We start from the raw sequence: 14802 nt of genomic DNA, 5'->3' as shown, positions 1-14802 counted from the left end.
ATAAACAGAATAATAGCCACTTTTAGTCATTACCTAATTTTGTTTCCTTCATTTTAAAACCTTATACTGCAGTGATGTTTCACTGCACAGTTAATGCTCCTTTCAATGCTCCTTTCAACTGCTGCTCAGCGAATTTCAGTACACTATTGTCAAAGAATCAGAGTACAGGAATTTCCCTGTCTGAGTACAGGGTGTGGAGAGTGCAGAGGCTCAGACAGTGAAAGCCAGGGCATTGTAGTGCAACTCAAGTTCCTACTTATTAGGTTCTAATAAAGAAAACATTTCTATACACATGTGTAAACCTGTTGCTTATTTATGTCATATACTGTATCTTGTTAGCCATGATGAACAAATGCTACTGGTGTAATGCTGTTGTCAGGACTCTGGCTTTTCTGATTACCTTTTGGGCATTGTTGCCCTTTTCTAAGATGGCGTCATCTGCTTTATTCCTTTCCATGTGTTTTTTAAGTAACTTTGTAACTGTGCTTGGTTTGTACAGTCATTATTTACTAGTAGACTCACTATAAACAAAAAGCCTATACATTGATAAATAATTTCTTGCAAGGTTTATGTCACCTGCCCCTCAATAAGGAATGCACTTTTCTAGTCAATTTCCAATATGGCACACCATGAGAAAAGTTGCAACTTATTTGAAAATCTCCATCTGCAACTTCAAATGCTCTATGTTTTCCCAAAGAAAAAGTACTTAGTAAACGTCCTTCTTGATGTTGTAATCTCTCCTAGGGCTCATTCAGTTGTCTTGGTTTTTTTTTTGGGGGGGGGGGGTGGTTGTTGCATATGAGAAAAATGTACTGTTTTTCAACAGTGCGCTGGATCCGATTTGAATCCATTTTTGGTCCATGTGCCTATTTTTTTTACCGTCAGTGTGACATTAGTTTCCTTTGTATGTCAATAAAGAAAAAAAGTCTTGAATAAGTTCTATGCATAAAAAACATAGATAGAACATGTATGAGGACAATGGATGTCTGAATGAAGCCTTAGAACTAGTGATGAGCAAATAGTAAAATATCTGGGTTTGGATAATTTGTACTGAATACCTAGTACTATTCCATATAGCAGAAAAAAATCAAGCAAGACATTCATGATTGAAGTAAAATCAACCTTTAATCTTAATGTGACAAGTAGGAACTGCACAGATGATCTAATATTATCCAGCAACTGTGGAGTTAAATCTTCACTAGGAGACAGGAAGTATCTAGCAGTGACCCAGGTGATGCTGGGAAGCATGGAGTGTGTATTTGCCTCTGCAAAAGGAAAGAAATGTTGGTTTGTCTCTCTGCAAATGAGCAGTGCTCAAAAAGTGTAGTGTATGTATCCTGAGAAAAGATTCACACTACTCTGCTAGTTCAGCACAGAGACTGCAAGGAGTGGACAACAGCTCAGGATAGTTCAAAAGCAAACTGTTGTGCAACAGAAGGATAGAGAAGAGTCACCAGCACAAGATTCATCCCCCCACCTCACTGCATAAGTTACAGTGTTCTACTCTGTGTACATCCACATTGTAAGGAGTAAGACTCTGTGCATGTGAGAAGATAATCTGTGAACAGACTGTCATATGTTATTCTGGAAGAACTGTGTGAAAATTATTAAGGCCACTGGCATACTGGTTGTCTATGTTCTTGTCTCTGATGCATTGCTATTGATTGGACCAACATTGGCAGATCTGGAGATCCCTTGTATCTCACCCCAAATTAGCTCTCCCAGGAAAAGGGTTTTCACGACACCATGCACCACCACTTTATTGAAAAACCTGCAGGGACTGAGCTGAAATATTTTTTTCTTTCTCTACCTAGTACTATTCCAGTATTTGTCACAAATAACTAACCTAATGCAAGTCAATGGGGAATGCAAACATTTATCTTGAAGATTTTCCAGAAATATGCTTGGTTTCCCCCTTTACTTGCATTAGGTTTGCTATTTGTGATGAATATCGGAATAGTACTAGGTATTCAGTACGAATAATTCAAATCCAAATATTTTACTATTCGCTTATCACTACTTAGAACCAATGCTAATGGGAAAGAATACCTTTTCAATGCAGCTTTGCAGGGAACATACCTTATATAATCTTTGATCAAACACCCTATTGTCACGCTGTACTGTGAGAGACACTGAAACTACAAGCAGTGTAGCTTCAGAGTGCAGTAAGCAGGCAAACCACAAGAGGGTAGTAGAGTAGTCATTAAGCCAGGTCAGCAGCGGGAGGTCTCCTCAATATCACAGGGAAACTTAAATTATGGTTAAGTGATACCCGAGGGTCGAAAGCCGGGAAGTCACATATATAATAGAGGGGAGAGATCGAGCCAAAGTTAGGAATGAGGACACAGATCTGATGCTGGGAAGTCCAAAAAACATACAAGGCTGGAGGACAAACTGGTCGGGACCAGGATCAGACAGACAGGCATGGATACATTGCAGACAGGATGGGGGAAGTCAGGGACTTGAACAGACAGACAAACGGAGGAGGGAACAATCAGGACAAGGTAGTAGGGAGACAAAACAGATCAGGTAACTCACGGGAGCCAGCAACACACGCTGTAGAGCATAAACTATCACTGGCACTGTACCAGAGGTGCAGCACCAGGTTATAGCATCCTGACATCTGGAGAGAGGTAGAATGGGATTAACCCCTCACATGACCTGTAACCCTGAGCTGGAAAACCAGCCAAGGATCATGACACCTATGTTTTGCAATGTATAAATTAATGGTATATGGAGGTACAGAATGAACCATGGTAGTTTATGGCCATTATAGTACAAATTCACCCACTACATATTGTATATGGACCATATCTATTTGCATGAGTCCTTCCGGTTGCCAAAGCCACATTAATAAATAATGAAAATGAGGGAAAAAAAAACAAACAATTTACCTGTGTTGTAGTGCTTTGTGCAATATCCAAGTTCGTTTTCCTCTTTAAGTATGAACTGCGGCAATGTTAAACCATCAGCAACTTGCACTGGACTATTACTCAGCCATTCAAATATAAGGTCATTCATTGTGTATCCAACTACGGGAAACAAAGCACAGTCGATTAGATTGTAAATTGAAGGCACATCAATGTCTCACAGAAAGGAAAATCAGACATTTCAACCTCATTTGCAGCCAGAGAAAAGCTTCTAACATGCGAAACACAATTCTAATTATCCCACTTCATTCGGAACCAAATCAGAATATCTCACACCATATAATGATGTTCATAAAATGCTGAGTTTAAAAAAAGAGACTAAATAAAAACCTTCATTATTTTCCTGTTGACTTTTGATGAAAATATACACACGGCTGAATCCAAGACTCATTTCTAATGAGCCTCTTCATTTTGCTATAGCAGGATCATTTTTACATGACTTACGTACAATAATAGACTTACAAATTCCTGCACTAAACCAATAATCAAGATAAAAAATAATTTAATTTACTAGAACTGGGAACAATCGATTTACAATATGTAAACCTGTACATTTGCACATGTATGTACAAAGTTTTTTGGGGGATACAGTTGCATTGAAAAACAACATTAGGTGCATTTTTTAAATATGTAGTTATGGACGAAAGTGTTGGCACCCTTGAAATTTTTCCAGAAAATGAAGTATTTGTTGCAGAAAATTATTGCAATTATACATTTTTTGTCATACACATGTTTATTTCCTTTGTGTGCATTGAAAAAATAACTGAGGAAAAAAAGGCAAACCGGACATAATTTCATACCCAAAAAATGGGCCGGATAAAAATGTAGGCACCTTTGCAGAATTGTGGGTAAACAATTTTGTTTCAAGCATGTGATGCTCATTTAAACTCACCTGTGGCAAGTAACAAGTGTGGGCAATATGAAAATCACATCTGAAACTGGATATAAAGGGGAGAAGTTGACTCAATCTTTGCATTGTGTGTCTGTGTGTCCAACACTAAGCATGGAGAACAGAAAGACGACTTGAGAACCAAAATTGTTGAAAAATATCAACAATCTCAAGGTTACAATTCCAACTCCAGAGATCTTGATGTTCCTTTGTTCATGGTGCACAACACAATCAAAAAGTTTACAACCTATGGCAATGTAGCTATTCACCCTGGATGTGAAGAACAAAGAAAAATTGAAGGAAAAATTGCAATGCAGGATAGACCGGATGGTGAATAAGTAGCAACAATAAAGTCTTAAAGAAATTAAAGCTGTCCTGCAGGCTCAGGGTGTATCATTGTCACCCTCAACTTAATATTTGGTTGCACCCCCTTTGGAATAAATAACTCCAATCAACCACTTCTTATAACCATCAACAAGCTTCTTACACCTCTCAATTGGAATTCTGGACCCACTCTTCTTTTGTAAAATACTCCAGGTCTCTCATATATGAAAGCGCCTTCTCCCAATTTTAAGATCCCTCAACAGGTGATCAATGGGATTTAGATCCGGACTCATTGCTGGCCCCTGTTAAACTGTCAGCATTTTGTTTCACGGACCATTTTTGTTGTTTTCTGTGAACTTATGTCCAATTTTCCTTTTTTTCTCTTTTTTTGTGTTGTTCCAGTACACACAAGGAAAAAAATGTGTGTAATTGACATAATTTTCTGGGAGAAATACTTTATTTTCTGGAACAATTTCAAGGGTGCCAATACTTTCGAGAATGACTGTAGTTGAGACAGTAGTATGACAATGAATACTTGCTGAAGATATGCCAAAAATGCTTCTGCGATGAATGATCACTCCAACCAAAATTATGTGTAAACCTATCTTAGGCTATGTTCGCATGTACCTGCTGAAATTTCTGCAGCGATTTGACAGCACATGTGCGCTTCAAATCGCTGCAGAAACACTGCGTAATGGATGCAGCGTTTCAGCAGAATACATGCCGATTTCATGCGCTATGGATGCTGCCTCTCCCATAGACAGAGTGGGAGCAACATCCAAAGCGCACAAATTAATTGACATGCTGCTTTTTTTACGCACGGATTTGGGCCAAAATTTTGGCATCCAAATCGCTGCGTTCAAAAAAGCAACGTGCGCACGTATCATGCACAATCTACATAGATTGTGCAGGGGACGCAGGACGCATGCATTTACGCTGCAGTGCAATACACAGGGTAAATGCATGCAATTACGCAATGTGCGCACAAGCCCTTAAGCAGTTTAATTTCACTTGTTAACCTCTTCATGACACATGACGTACTGGGTACGTCATGGATCGTGTCACTGTAATCCCCTTAGACTGCTGATCCTTATAGTCTCCTAGGGGGACTAGTAAAATTAAAAAAATTAAAAGAAAAGTCTTAACAATTAAAAAAAACAAACAAACCTAAAAGTTCAAATCACCTCCCATTTGCCCCATTGAAAATTAAAGGGTTAAAAAAAGAAAAAGTATACACATATTTGGTATCGCCGTGTTCAGAAATGCCCGGTCTATCAAAATAAAAAATCAATTAATCTGATCGGTAAATGGCGTAGCGGCAAAAAAATTGCAACCATCAAAATTACATTTTTGGTCGCTGCAAATTTTGCGCAAAATGCAATAACAGATGATCAAAACGTAGCATCTGCGCAAAAATGGTACAGTTAAAAACATCAGCTGGAGACACAAAAAATAAGTAGTCACTGAGCCCCAGATCCCGAAAAATGAGAACGCTACGGGTTTTGAAACGTGGTGCAAAAAGTGCGCCAGTTTATTGGACAAACTTGTGAATTTTTTAACTCCTTAAATAAAAGTAAACCTATACATGTTTGGTGTCTATTAACTCATACCAACCTGAGGCATCACACCGAAACATCAGTTTTACCATATAGTGAACACGGTGAATGCAATATCCCAAAAACAATTGTGCGAACGCACTTTGTTTTTGTAATTTTTCCACATTTGCAATTTTTTTGCCATTTTCCAGTATACTATGTGGTAAAACTTATGGTTTCATTTAAAAGTACAACTCATCATGCAAGAAAATAAGTCTTCATGTGGCAAGATTGCGGGAAAAAATATAAAAGTTATCGCTATCAGAAGAAGGGGAGCAAAAAAAAACAAAAAACGGAAAATCACCCAGGTTAAAGGGCTTAATAATTTACTTACTGGACACCATATTTTTCTTTTAAATATAGCTTGGGTCTCAGAGTGGGCGAGATGACAAGTCATTTATACCATTTGTCCACATACAGCAGTCTGGAAATGTAATAAAAAGATGCAAAAAAAGGCGAATGTCTTATTGGTGTCTGCTGCAGTACATCTAATTCCTGGGGGATTTTCCTTGGTATAAGTGTCAATAGTACGTTATTGTACAGCACTGGTAATGGTTCAGAAACAGAATACAGATATTCATGTAAATGACAATATTTAAAATGTCTTTTTTTGTAACACATTATGTGGCATTTCACTTGGAATCAAAATGAAGACATGCAGGCAATACATTTGGGTCTAAGCTTAAGAATACTTGACTGTTTTCATAACCTTCAAGAAGAGCAGTAGAGAGAGCTGTTGAAATGCCACCACAGCTAGAGAAGGGCACAGGGAGTCCTGTTTACCTGTAGCTGCTATTTCATCAGGGGCATAACTATAAGGTGAGTGCAGGGGAGGCAGCTGCACTTGGGCCTTGAAGCTTAGGGAGGCAAAAAAGGTCCCTTTGGCCCACATAAGAGAACAATACCCAAAGAAGACACGTGACAGTTCGTTGAATGATGGTAAGATTCTGCACTGAGGCCCTAGAGTTTTCTATTAGATTGTTTCATATTTAAATCTCTAGTTCTTTAAAGGTCTTAAAGGGACTCTGTCAGCAGGTTTCTGCAATGTAATCTGAAGACAGCATACTGGAAGAGGTACAACAGAAAATTCAGCCAAGCATGACTTATCTTGTTTACATGCAATGTTAGCATAAGCCTCTTATCTTTATCATTAGTGGGTCTCAGCAGTGCCTGAGTTGTAGTCCAACTCTGCCTCATTATGTAATTAACATCTTCTGTCTATGGAAATGTGCACTGAAAGCCTGATGTGGGCAGGGACAGCTCCCAGAGCTCTGCTACATGCAAATTCTCAAATCTTTCACTGTGGCTACACCCACTAATCTAAGTGATATATCGTTGAACTCAGGGTCTTTTTGCCTACATTATGCTGCTCTCAAATGAGGTAGCAAACATCTGCTAACAAATTCCTGCCATACTGTACAGCCTATCAGATTCTGCCAGATTTGGGGATCTGATAGACTATGTGCACACTGCAGATTTGGGGCAGAAATTTTCTGTACCAGATCTGCACGCTGTTGCAAAAAACTGCGTCAAAACTGGATGCGGTTTTGATGCAATTTTGGTGTGTTTTTTGGGCCATCAAAAAAGTCAATGAATTGAAGTCAATTCGTGAAAAAAATCTGCTAAACCTGAGCAATAATTGACATGCTGCAGATATTTTTCTGCATTAAAATCTGCACCAAAATCGCGTGGAAAAAAAACCACACCGTGTGCACAGTAAATCTAAAATCCCACTGACTTTGCTGGCTTCAGGAGAGGCATGCAGATTTTGAAGCAGATTTTAAAAAAACTGCATCAAAAACTGCGTCAAAAACTGCAGTGTGTGCACAGGGCCAAACAGCTAATTAAGGCATTGCACTACACAACACGTGCAGTGTATTAACAATGTGATCATAAAGTCGCATACACATGTTTCCCTTGGGGGACTAATAAATATTTAAATGTGAAAAAAAAAGATTTTATGTGTAAAAAATAAAGTAAAAACGTCCTTTAAAACAACACATGTTTGGTATTGCTGGATCCATAACATTGTGCAATATAATATTTATCAATGTTTATACCACATGGTGAACGAAGTAATAAAATTGGGAGAAAAAAAAATGCCAGAAAGGCTGTTAATATTCATCACATGTCAAAAAATTTAATATATAGAAATTGGTCAACAAGGTAATAATTGTCACTTATATTATAAAGCTACAGTATTAACATTGTAAGAAACAAATGTGTAAATCAATACAAAATTGCTGTTTTTTCCTTCCTCATCCAATCTAAAAAAAAATAAAATAAAATAAAAAATGATCAAAATGTTGTATGTGGAAAAAACATAGTTGAACCGTGTCTACAACTGAAGGTTATGTTACGGATAGGACAATTATGTATATATCAGACATGTCCTCTTTTGCCGTCGGTGTGCCCACCGCTCCAGTGCTACCCTGGGCCAGATGTGGTGCCAGTCTAATCCCTCTAATCCTTCCACCTCTACAAATGTCCCAGTAATCAGCGTCCGGCAGATATTTTATCTTTCTTTGTCAGGATATAATTATCCTTTTGTTCAGTTTTTGACTCATTATGTAGAGATGATCACACGTGCAGCGTTGTGCCCTTTTCTCAAGAAGAGGAGTGATGCTCCAGATTGTGGGTCTTGCTGCTCAGGTCGGGGGGTGCAGATTCAGCCATTTTGTATATAGGATCAAAGGTAATTTTAATTTCCAAAACAGACAACTTTTTGTGCTGCCGATAATTTTTAAAATCTATTCATAATCTTCAATGACTACATTGCAACATAGCGAAGAGAACATAACTGAGCGCTGGAAATTTCGCCTTCATCCCTCGTGATAAAATCTTTTTTATATATATATATATATATATATATATATATATATATATATATGCAATAATGATGTTAGTCTAGAAAGCAGACTAGGTTTATGACGAGTGATTAAAAGTTATTTATTAATTCTGAAATTTCTTAACTTCTTAATTACGTTTCTTGCTTGGTTGTCATGACAACAGTGATCAGAATGTATTTACATACTTGCTCAAACTCCGAATTACACTTTATTCTGCGTACAACTGAGAAACTCTTTAAAAATGTATTTCATTCGATTTTTTTTAGCACATCTACACCTAATCTTACATTGGGGGGGGAGAGATTCTCCTGGACGCTTGGTGTTATACAGTAGACAGAATGTAAACAACATGTTCCATGCATAGTTTAGTTGTCATGGCAACCGTACCACCAAGCAGGAGCATCTCTACACCACCGCGGACAGGACGGATGGCAGATAAATTAAGTTTGTCCGCTTTTAAACACCTGATCTGATTTTTGAGCCAAGATTACTATTTACACTTATGTGAGTCAGGTATGTGGAACCGAAAATCTATACACTATATATATATATATATATATATATATATATATATACAGGGTGGTCCAAAAGTAGGATGACAGTATGTGTAATAGGGTTATGAAGGGGGAGAGTTATCAAACATGGTGTAAAGTGAAACTAACTCAGTTGCCCTTAGCAACCAATCAGATTCCACTTTTCATTCTTCACAGACTCTTTGGAAAATGAAAGGTGGAATCTGATTGGTTGCTAAGGGCAACTGAGTCAGTTTCACAGATCCAGTTTTCACAGATAAATCTCTCCCAAATCTGTTTTCTTTTCAGATAATTCAGATAACCCAAAATGGCAAATAATTTAAATACAGATCAAAGAAAATGGATTTTAAAAGAGTATTGGAAATCTCAAAATGCTGAAACCGGTAGAGCAAATTGGGTTGAAACATTTGGTACTCAGCCCCAAAGAGACAAACCATTTACTGCATTCGTGACAAATTCGATGCCACTGGCTCAATCCTTAATGCTCCAAAAACTGGTCGACCCAAAACAGCCTGTACAGAAAATAATAAACAACTTGTTGCTGAAACATTTGTTCAGAGTCTAAAAAACTCCACCAGAAGAGTCTCTATAGAATTGGGAATTTTACGAGCTTCTATCATGCGAGTCCTAAAATCTATAGGGTGGAAAGCTTAATGTCCACGTCTAATTCATGGTTTATTGGAGAATGATCCAGACAGGCAGCTGCAGTTCAGTGAGATTATGCTTAACGAAATTGAAGAAAATCCAGTAATTCTAGATAACATTACGTGGAGTGATGAAGCTTCTTTCAAATTATCCAGCCATATTAACAGACATAATTGTATTTACTGGTATAATGAGAACATGCATTTAACATTAGAGCAACAACTAAATGAGCCTGTTATCAATGTTTGGGGTGGTATTTCAAGTTTTGGTGTTTTAGGACCAATATTTTTTGATGGAACAGTCAAAGGAGATAAGTATCTCGAAATTCTAATGAATCAAGTTGTTTTCCAGTTACAGCAAAAAAATAATTCAAATGACCTTTATTTCCAACAAGATGGGGCCCCTCCACATTATTCAAGAGTAGTCCGAATATCTTGATGAAACATTTCCTAATAAATGTATTGGCCGAAGAGGTCCACTTGATTGTTCACCAGACTTGACCCCAATGGATTTTTTCTTTTGGGGAGTACTCAACGACAAAGTTTATAGTCGAAAACTAAAAAGTGTCAGTGATTTGAAAAATTACATAAGAGATGCATTTCAAGAAATTAATACCCAAAGAGACTTGTGCAAAAATGTTTGTCGAAGCATAAGAGGCAGACTTCAAAGCTATGCAAATAGTAATGGAAAACAGTTTGAGCACCTGCATTGATAAAATTTAAGGGCTTTTGTATTATTGTTCAGAAAAATTTTTAATTCTCAATGTTATGCTTGTGTGACGCCCCTGGACTATCAGGTCGTCAAAGGGTACTGCACAAACTGCCCTTCCGTGCGGTGTTCCACCTCCCTCTTGGTTCTGGGTCCCTATCTAAATAGTGTTTCCTCCAACAGCAAATCAAATCCTAGATACACCCTGCACCACACCCACCAGACACACCAGTGGACGGCTTGAGTGGAATAGAGTCGCTCACCTGGGAGGTCAGGGAGGATAGGTAAGGAGTGTCAGTCAGTCAGTCAGTAAGCAGTGAGGAGTGAGGAATCCCTTGAGCTGTGAGGAGCTCAGAGGAGGCTGGGAGTTGTGGCTCCTGGAGACACTATCTAGGTTGCAGATGGTGGTCTGGGCCAAGAGGAGTCAGACCCCCGGTCGCAGGGGATTGTGGCAAGGTGCCTGGACCTGTCGAGGAGGACAGTCGACAGCCTAGCACTGTCACCGGTCAAGGACCGAAGGCACGACGGGGTACACGGACCCTAGGTCGGGGAGTAGCTTCAGGAAACCCGACAATTCACCTGAGGAGAAGGGAGCCTTTATGATCTGTTCCCACCCGCTCCAGAATCGGGCACTAGCACAACGAGGAGGATAGGACTTTCCAATCCAAAACAGTCCAGAAAATCCCAAGCGTGAGCCCTGAGAGCAAGCTCCCACACTTAGCCACAGTGGGGAGTGGGGCCCGGCTAGTTCCATACTGCTGGGCCACCACGTTGAAGTTAAACTTAGTGCCAGGAGGCAGGTCACGGATCACCAGGCAACACTATAGGGGACGGGACCCGGAAGAGCTCCCCTCAGCGGCAGCGGTACCCAGAGAATTGGTTTACCCGGTTGTTAGCGTCTGCTTATGAACTGAGTGAGTACGAGAGTGACCCTTGCATCCCACGGTATCACCACACCGAGTCCCGGGGCATCCCCCTACCCATGGAGGGCTACAACACCTTGCTGCCCCATTTCATCACCCTGGGTACTACCAATGGCAGCGGCGGTACTCCCAAATTACCATGCACCACGGGAGGTGTCACGAACTAGACATCAACTCCCCTGTAAATACCCCCCCTTTCATTTGAGTGGCCGCACGACCACAGGTCCGGAGACCCTCGAGCCACAGCGAACCTGGATCCGAGCAGCTCGGCTGCTTCCATGGGGGTGGCACACTTGTGTTAGTAAATATAATCTAATATATAAAGCTGAGTGTTTGTGTGTATGTATGCATGTGTAGGTATGTGTGTATGTCTGCTAAATGAATCTTCACCGTCGCATTTACAATCACGAAATTTTGCACAGACGCCTCATGTGACCCAGGGAACATCATAGACTATGTTTTGACAGGAAAATGTAACCCCGCGCTTTACAGTTACTCTCCAGAAAGCTGCCTCCTTTAAAGTGATTGGAGCCTGGAACTACAGGTTATTAATAGGAGCTGTGATTGGTTGCTATAGGAGCAAAGGAAATTGTTAGTGTGAGAAGCTTATGTGTGAGGTAAAATTATGTCGGTAGGGAGACAGATAGAGAGAGACAGACGGGGAAAGAAACAGACGGGGAAGAGAGCGAGAGACAAAGAGTCAGATGGGGAAAGAGACAGATGGGGAAAGAAACAGACGGGGAAAGAGACAGACCTTGATAGAGACAGACGGGGAAAGAGACAGAGAAATAGACACAGACAAGGAAAGAGACAGACAGAGAGCGGCTGACAGGGAAAGAGACAGAAAGGAAAAGACACAAAGAGATGGACAAAGACAGAAAGTGAAAGAGACAGGAAAAGAGATGGGGAAAGAGACAGACGGGGAAAGAGACAGATGGGGAAAGAGACAGACCTGGAAAGAGACAGACAGAGAGACAGACAAAGACAGATGGAGAAAGAGACAGACATGGAAAGAGACAGATGGGGAAAGAGACACAAAGGGAAAGAGACAGACCTGGAATGTGACAGACCCGGAAAGAGAAAGACGGGCAAGAGACAGATAGGCAAGAGACAGATGGAGAAAGAGACAGACAGAAAGAGACAGACAGGGAAAGAGACAGACAGGGAAAAAGACAGACAAGGAAAGATACAGATATAGAGACAGACTCATTGTTACGAACCGGCGCCGCCATAGCCGCAAGCAGCCTGCTGCGGTTCCTGTTGCGCCCAGGCGCCGGCTGCCGTTCTTGGCCGTGCCTCGGGTCGTCCAGTTGGCTGTTCCTTCCACCACGTCTAAGTGTGGAGAGGCGGCTCGTACGCATGTGTGCGCCGATTTACCCCAGCCAGAGTTTAAGCCCAGTGTTTTGCCTAGTGAGCATGCTTAGCCTGATTGTGTTATGTCTGAGACTAAGTCCTCAGTTCAGGCTACTGAGCATGCTCCCACAATTAACCCTAACAGCCTCTTTGCACAGGTACTTGGACTTCGTGCTGTGTCTAAGTTCTGGGATGTGCCTACTGAGCATGCTCAAACTGATAGTCTGCTTTCTGAGCCTGTTGCTCAGGCTACTGGGCATGCTCAGCCACTTAGTGCACCAGAGGCTTGGTCCGGTAAGGACCTCACTGAGCATGTCCGTGAGGTGGCAGGTCCTGATAGGGCAGAGGGTGTCAGGTGTCCTGATGACGTGGCAACTCCGGACTGGCTCGCAGAGGCCCGCCCCTATGATCTGGCACCTCAGTATTGGTCGTCAGACGATGACTGGTGAAGTGTTTAGGGCGTGGCTGCCATGAGGTCATCAATGACGTGGCGGTTCCGGATAGGTCGCATGTGATGTCACTGATGACACGGCACTCTGCTATTGGACCTTGGTGGTTCCACCCTGGGTTTGGGGCGGACCCAGGTTATAAAAGGGGCTGGAGACAACATGGAGGTGCACAGTCTTCACTTTTGCTCAGTCAGAGCACACCTCCATGTTAGAGCCTCATTGCGGCATAAGCCTGTGTTGGGAAGCGGTAGGTAGGGTTAGGCGAACGGTGCCTGTCACGCCAAGATTCGTGGCTCGGCACATCAGGGTCAGGCGCCGTGCTTCCCTCCTGCCGTTCCAGTCTTGCTATAGCAGCCCAGTGGCGTTAACTGGGCTGCGGCTGCTGTGCTTCCTGTCCGATTGTGCCCCCTACGCACACGGACAACGCACCTGCTGCGCCACCTGTCCGATTGTGCCTCCTATGCACACGGACAACGCACCTGCTGCGCCACCTTTCCGATTGTGCCCCCTACGCACACGGACAACGCACCTGCTGCGCCACCTGTCCGGTTGTGCCCCCTACGCACACGGACAGCGTACCCCAGGACCCCTGTGGAGTTAACAGGGTGTTCCTTATCCTCCTTGGCTTCCCGGTCAACGCTACTGGTGTACCCATCTGGCCTGACGTGTCCTACACACACGTGGCCAGTCGAGAGGTGGCCAGAAACGCTAATCGGAGGACCGCTCGGCCTGACGTGTCCTACACACGTGGCCGACAGGGCGCTTTCGTGGCGGTCTTCCGGTCAACGCTACCTGGTTACCACCCGGCCTGACGTGTTTCCTGCACACGTGGTTGGTGAAGCGCTAGGTGCACCAAAACGCTAATCGGGTTGTTGTCCGGTCTGACGTGTCCCAACACACGTGACCGGTTCCCAGAGTTCCTGGGTTATCTCAGAGCCATCCAGCTCTATAGTCTCCGCCTAACCCTCAGGTGCCAGCAGCTCCTTTGTCATCTGGAGCACGGTGGGCCCCGACTGGCGATTAGGATATATACCCCCTGGTCCTAATCTGCCGGTTCCCCCGTAACAGTAAGACTGCGCCAGGGTCTGGCTGGCATGGCGGAGATGGAGCAGCTACGTCAGTTCATGCTGCAGCTTGATGCCAGAGTGAGGTCTCTGGAGAAGTCTCCTCTTGCTGCTGATATGGATGATGTGGTGGCTCAAGCGGCTGCAATGGTGTCAGTCACCAAGCCTACTCCAACCCTCCCTCACTCCCTCACCTCTCGCTGCCCAACAAGTTTACGGGGAACAGCAAGGCATGTAGGGGATTCGTGAACCAGTGCTCAGTCCATCTAGAGCTGTTGGCTGCACGGTTTCCTACAGAGAGGTCGAAGGTGGGGTTTATCATCTCCTTGCTCTCTGATAGAGCACTGGAGTGGGCTACACCATTGTGGGAGAGGAATGACCCCGTAGTACAGGACTCTAAGGAGTTCTTGGAGTCCTTGCGACAAGTGTTCCTGGGGCCTCAGGTCACTCACGACTCGGCCCTACAGCTACTGACTTTGGAGCAGGGGCGTACCTCCTCAAGTCAATATGCTGTGAGTTTCAGGACACTTGCTGCAGAAC

At 42.5% G+C, this 14802-nt stretch overlaps 1 protein-coding gene across 3 annotated transcripts in view; it reads right to left on the bottom strand.

The window, feature by feature from the left end:
• Window positions 1–14802, bottom strand: part of GLRA2 (glycine receptor alpha 2) — a 328750-nt gene that overhangs the window by 225516 nt on the left and 88432 nt on the right. For all 3 annotated transcript variants that reach the window (XM_075335158.1, XM_075335156.1, XM_075335157.1), the window contains one exon: window positions 2895–3032. In XM_075335158.1, coding sequence (XP_075191273.1) covers window positions 2895–3032 — 138 coding nt within the window. The remainder of the gene's footprint in view (window positions 1–2894; window positions 3033–14802) is intronic.

This window comes from Anomaloglossus baeobatrachus, chromosome 2 (genome assembly GCF_048569485.1).
Source record: "Anomaloglossus baeobatrachus isolate aAnoBae1 chromosome 2, aAnoBae1.hap1, whole genome shotgun sequence".
Taxonomy (NCBI): Eukaryota; Metazoa; Chordata; class Amphibia; order Anura; family Aromobatidae; genus Anomaloglossus; species Anomaloglossus baeobatrachus.
This window is presented reverse-complemented; position numbering and strand designations above follow the sequence as displayed.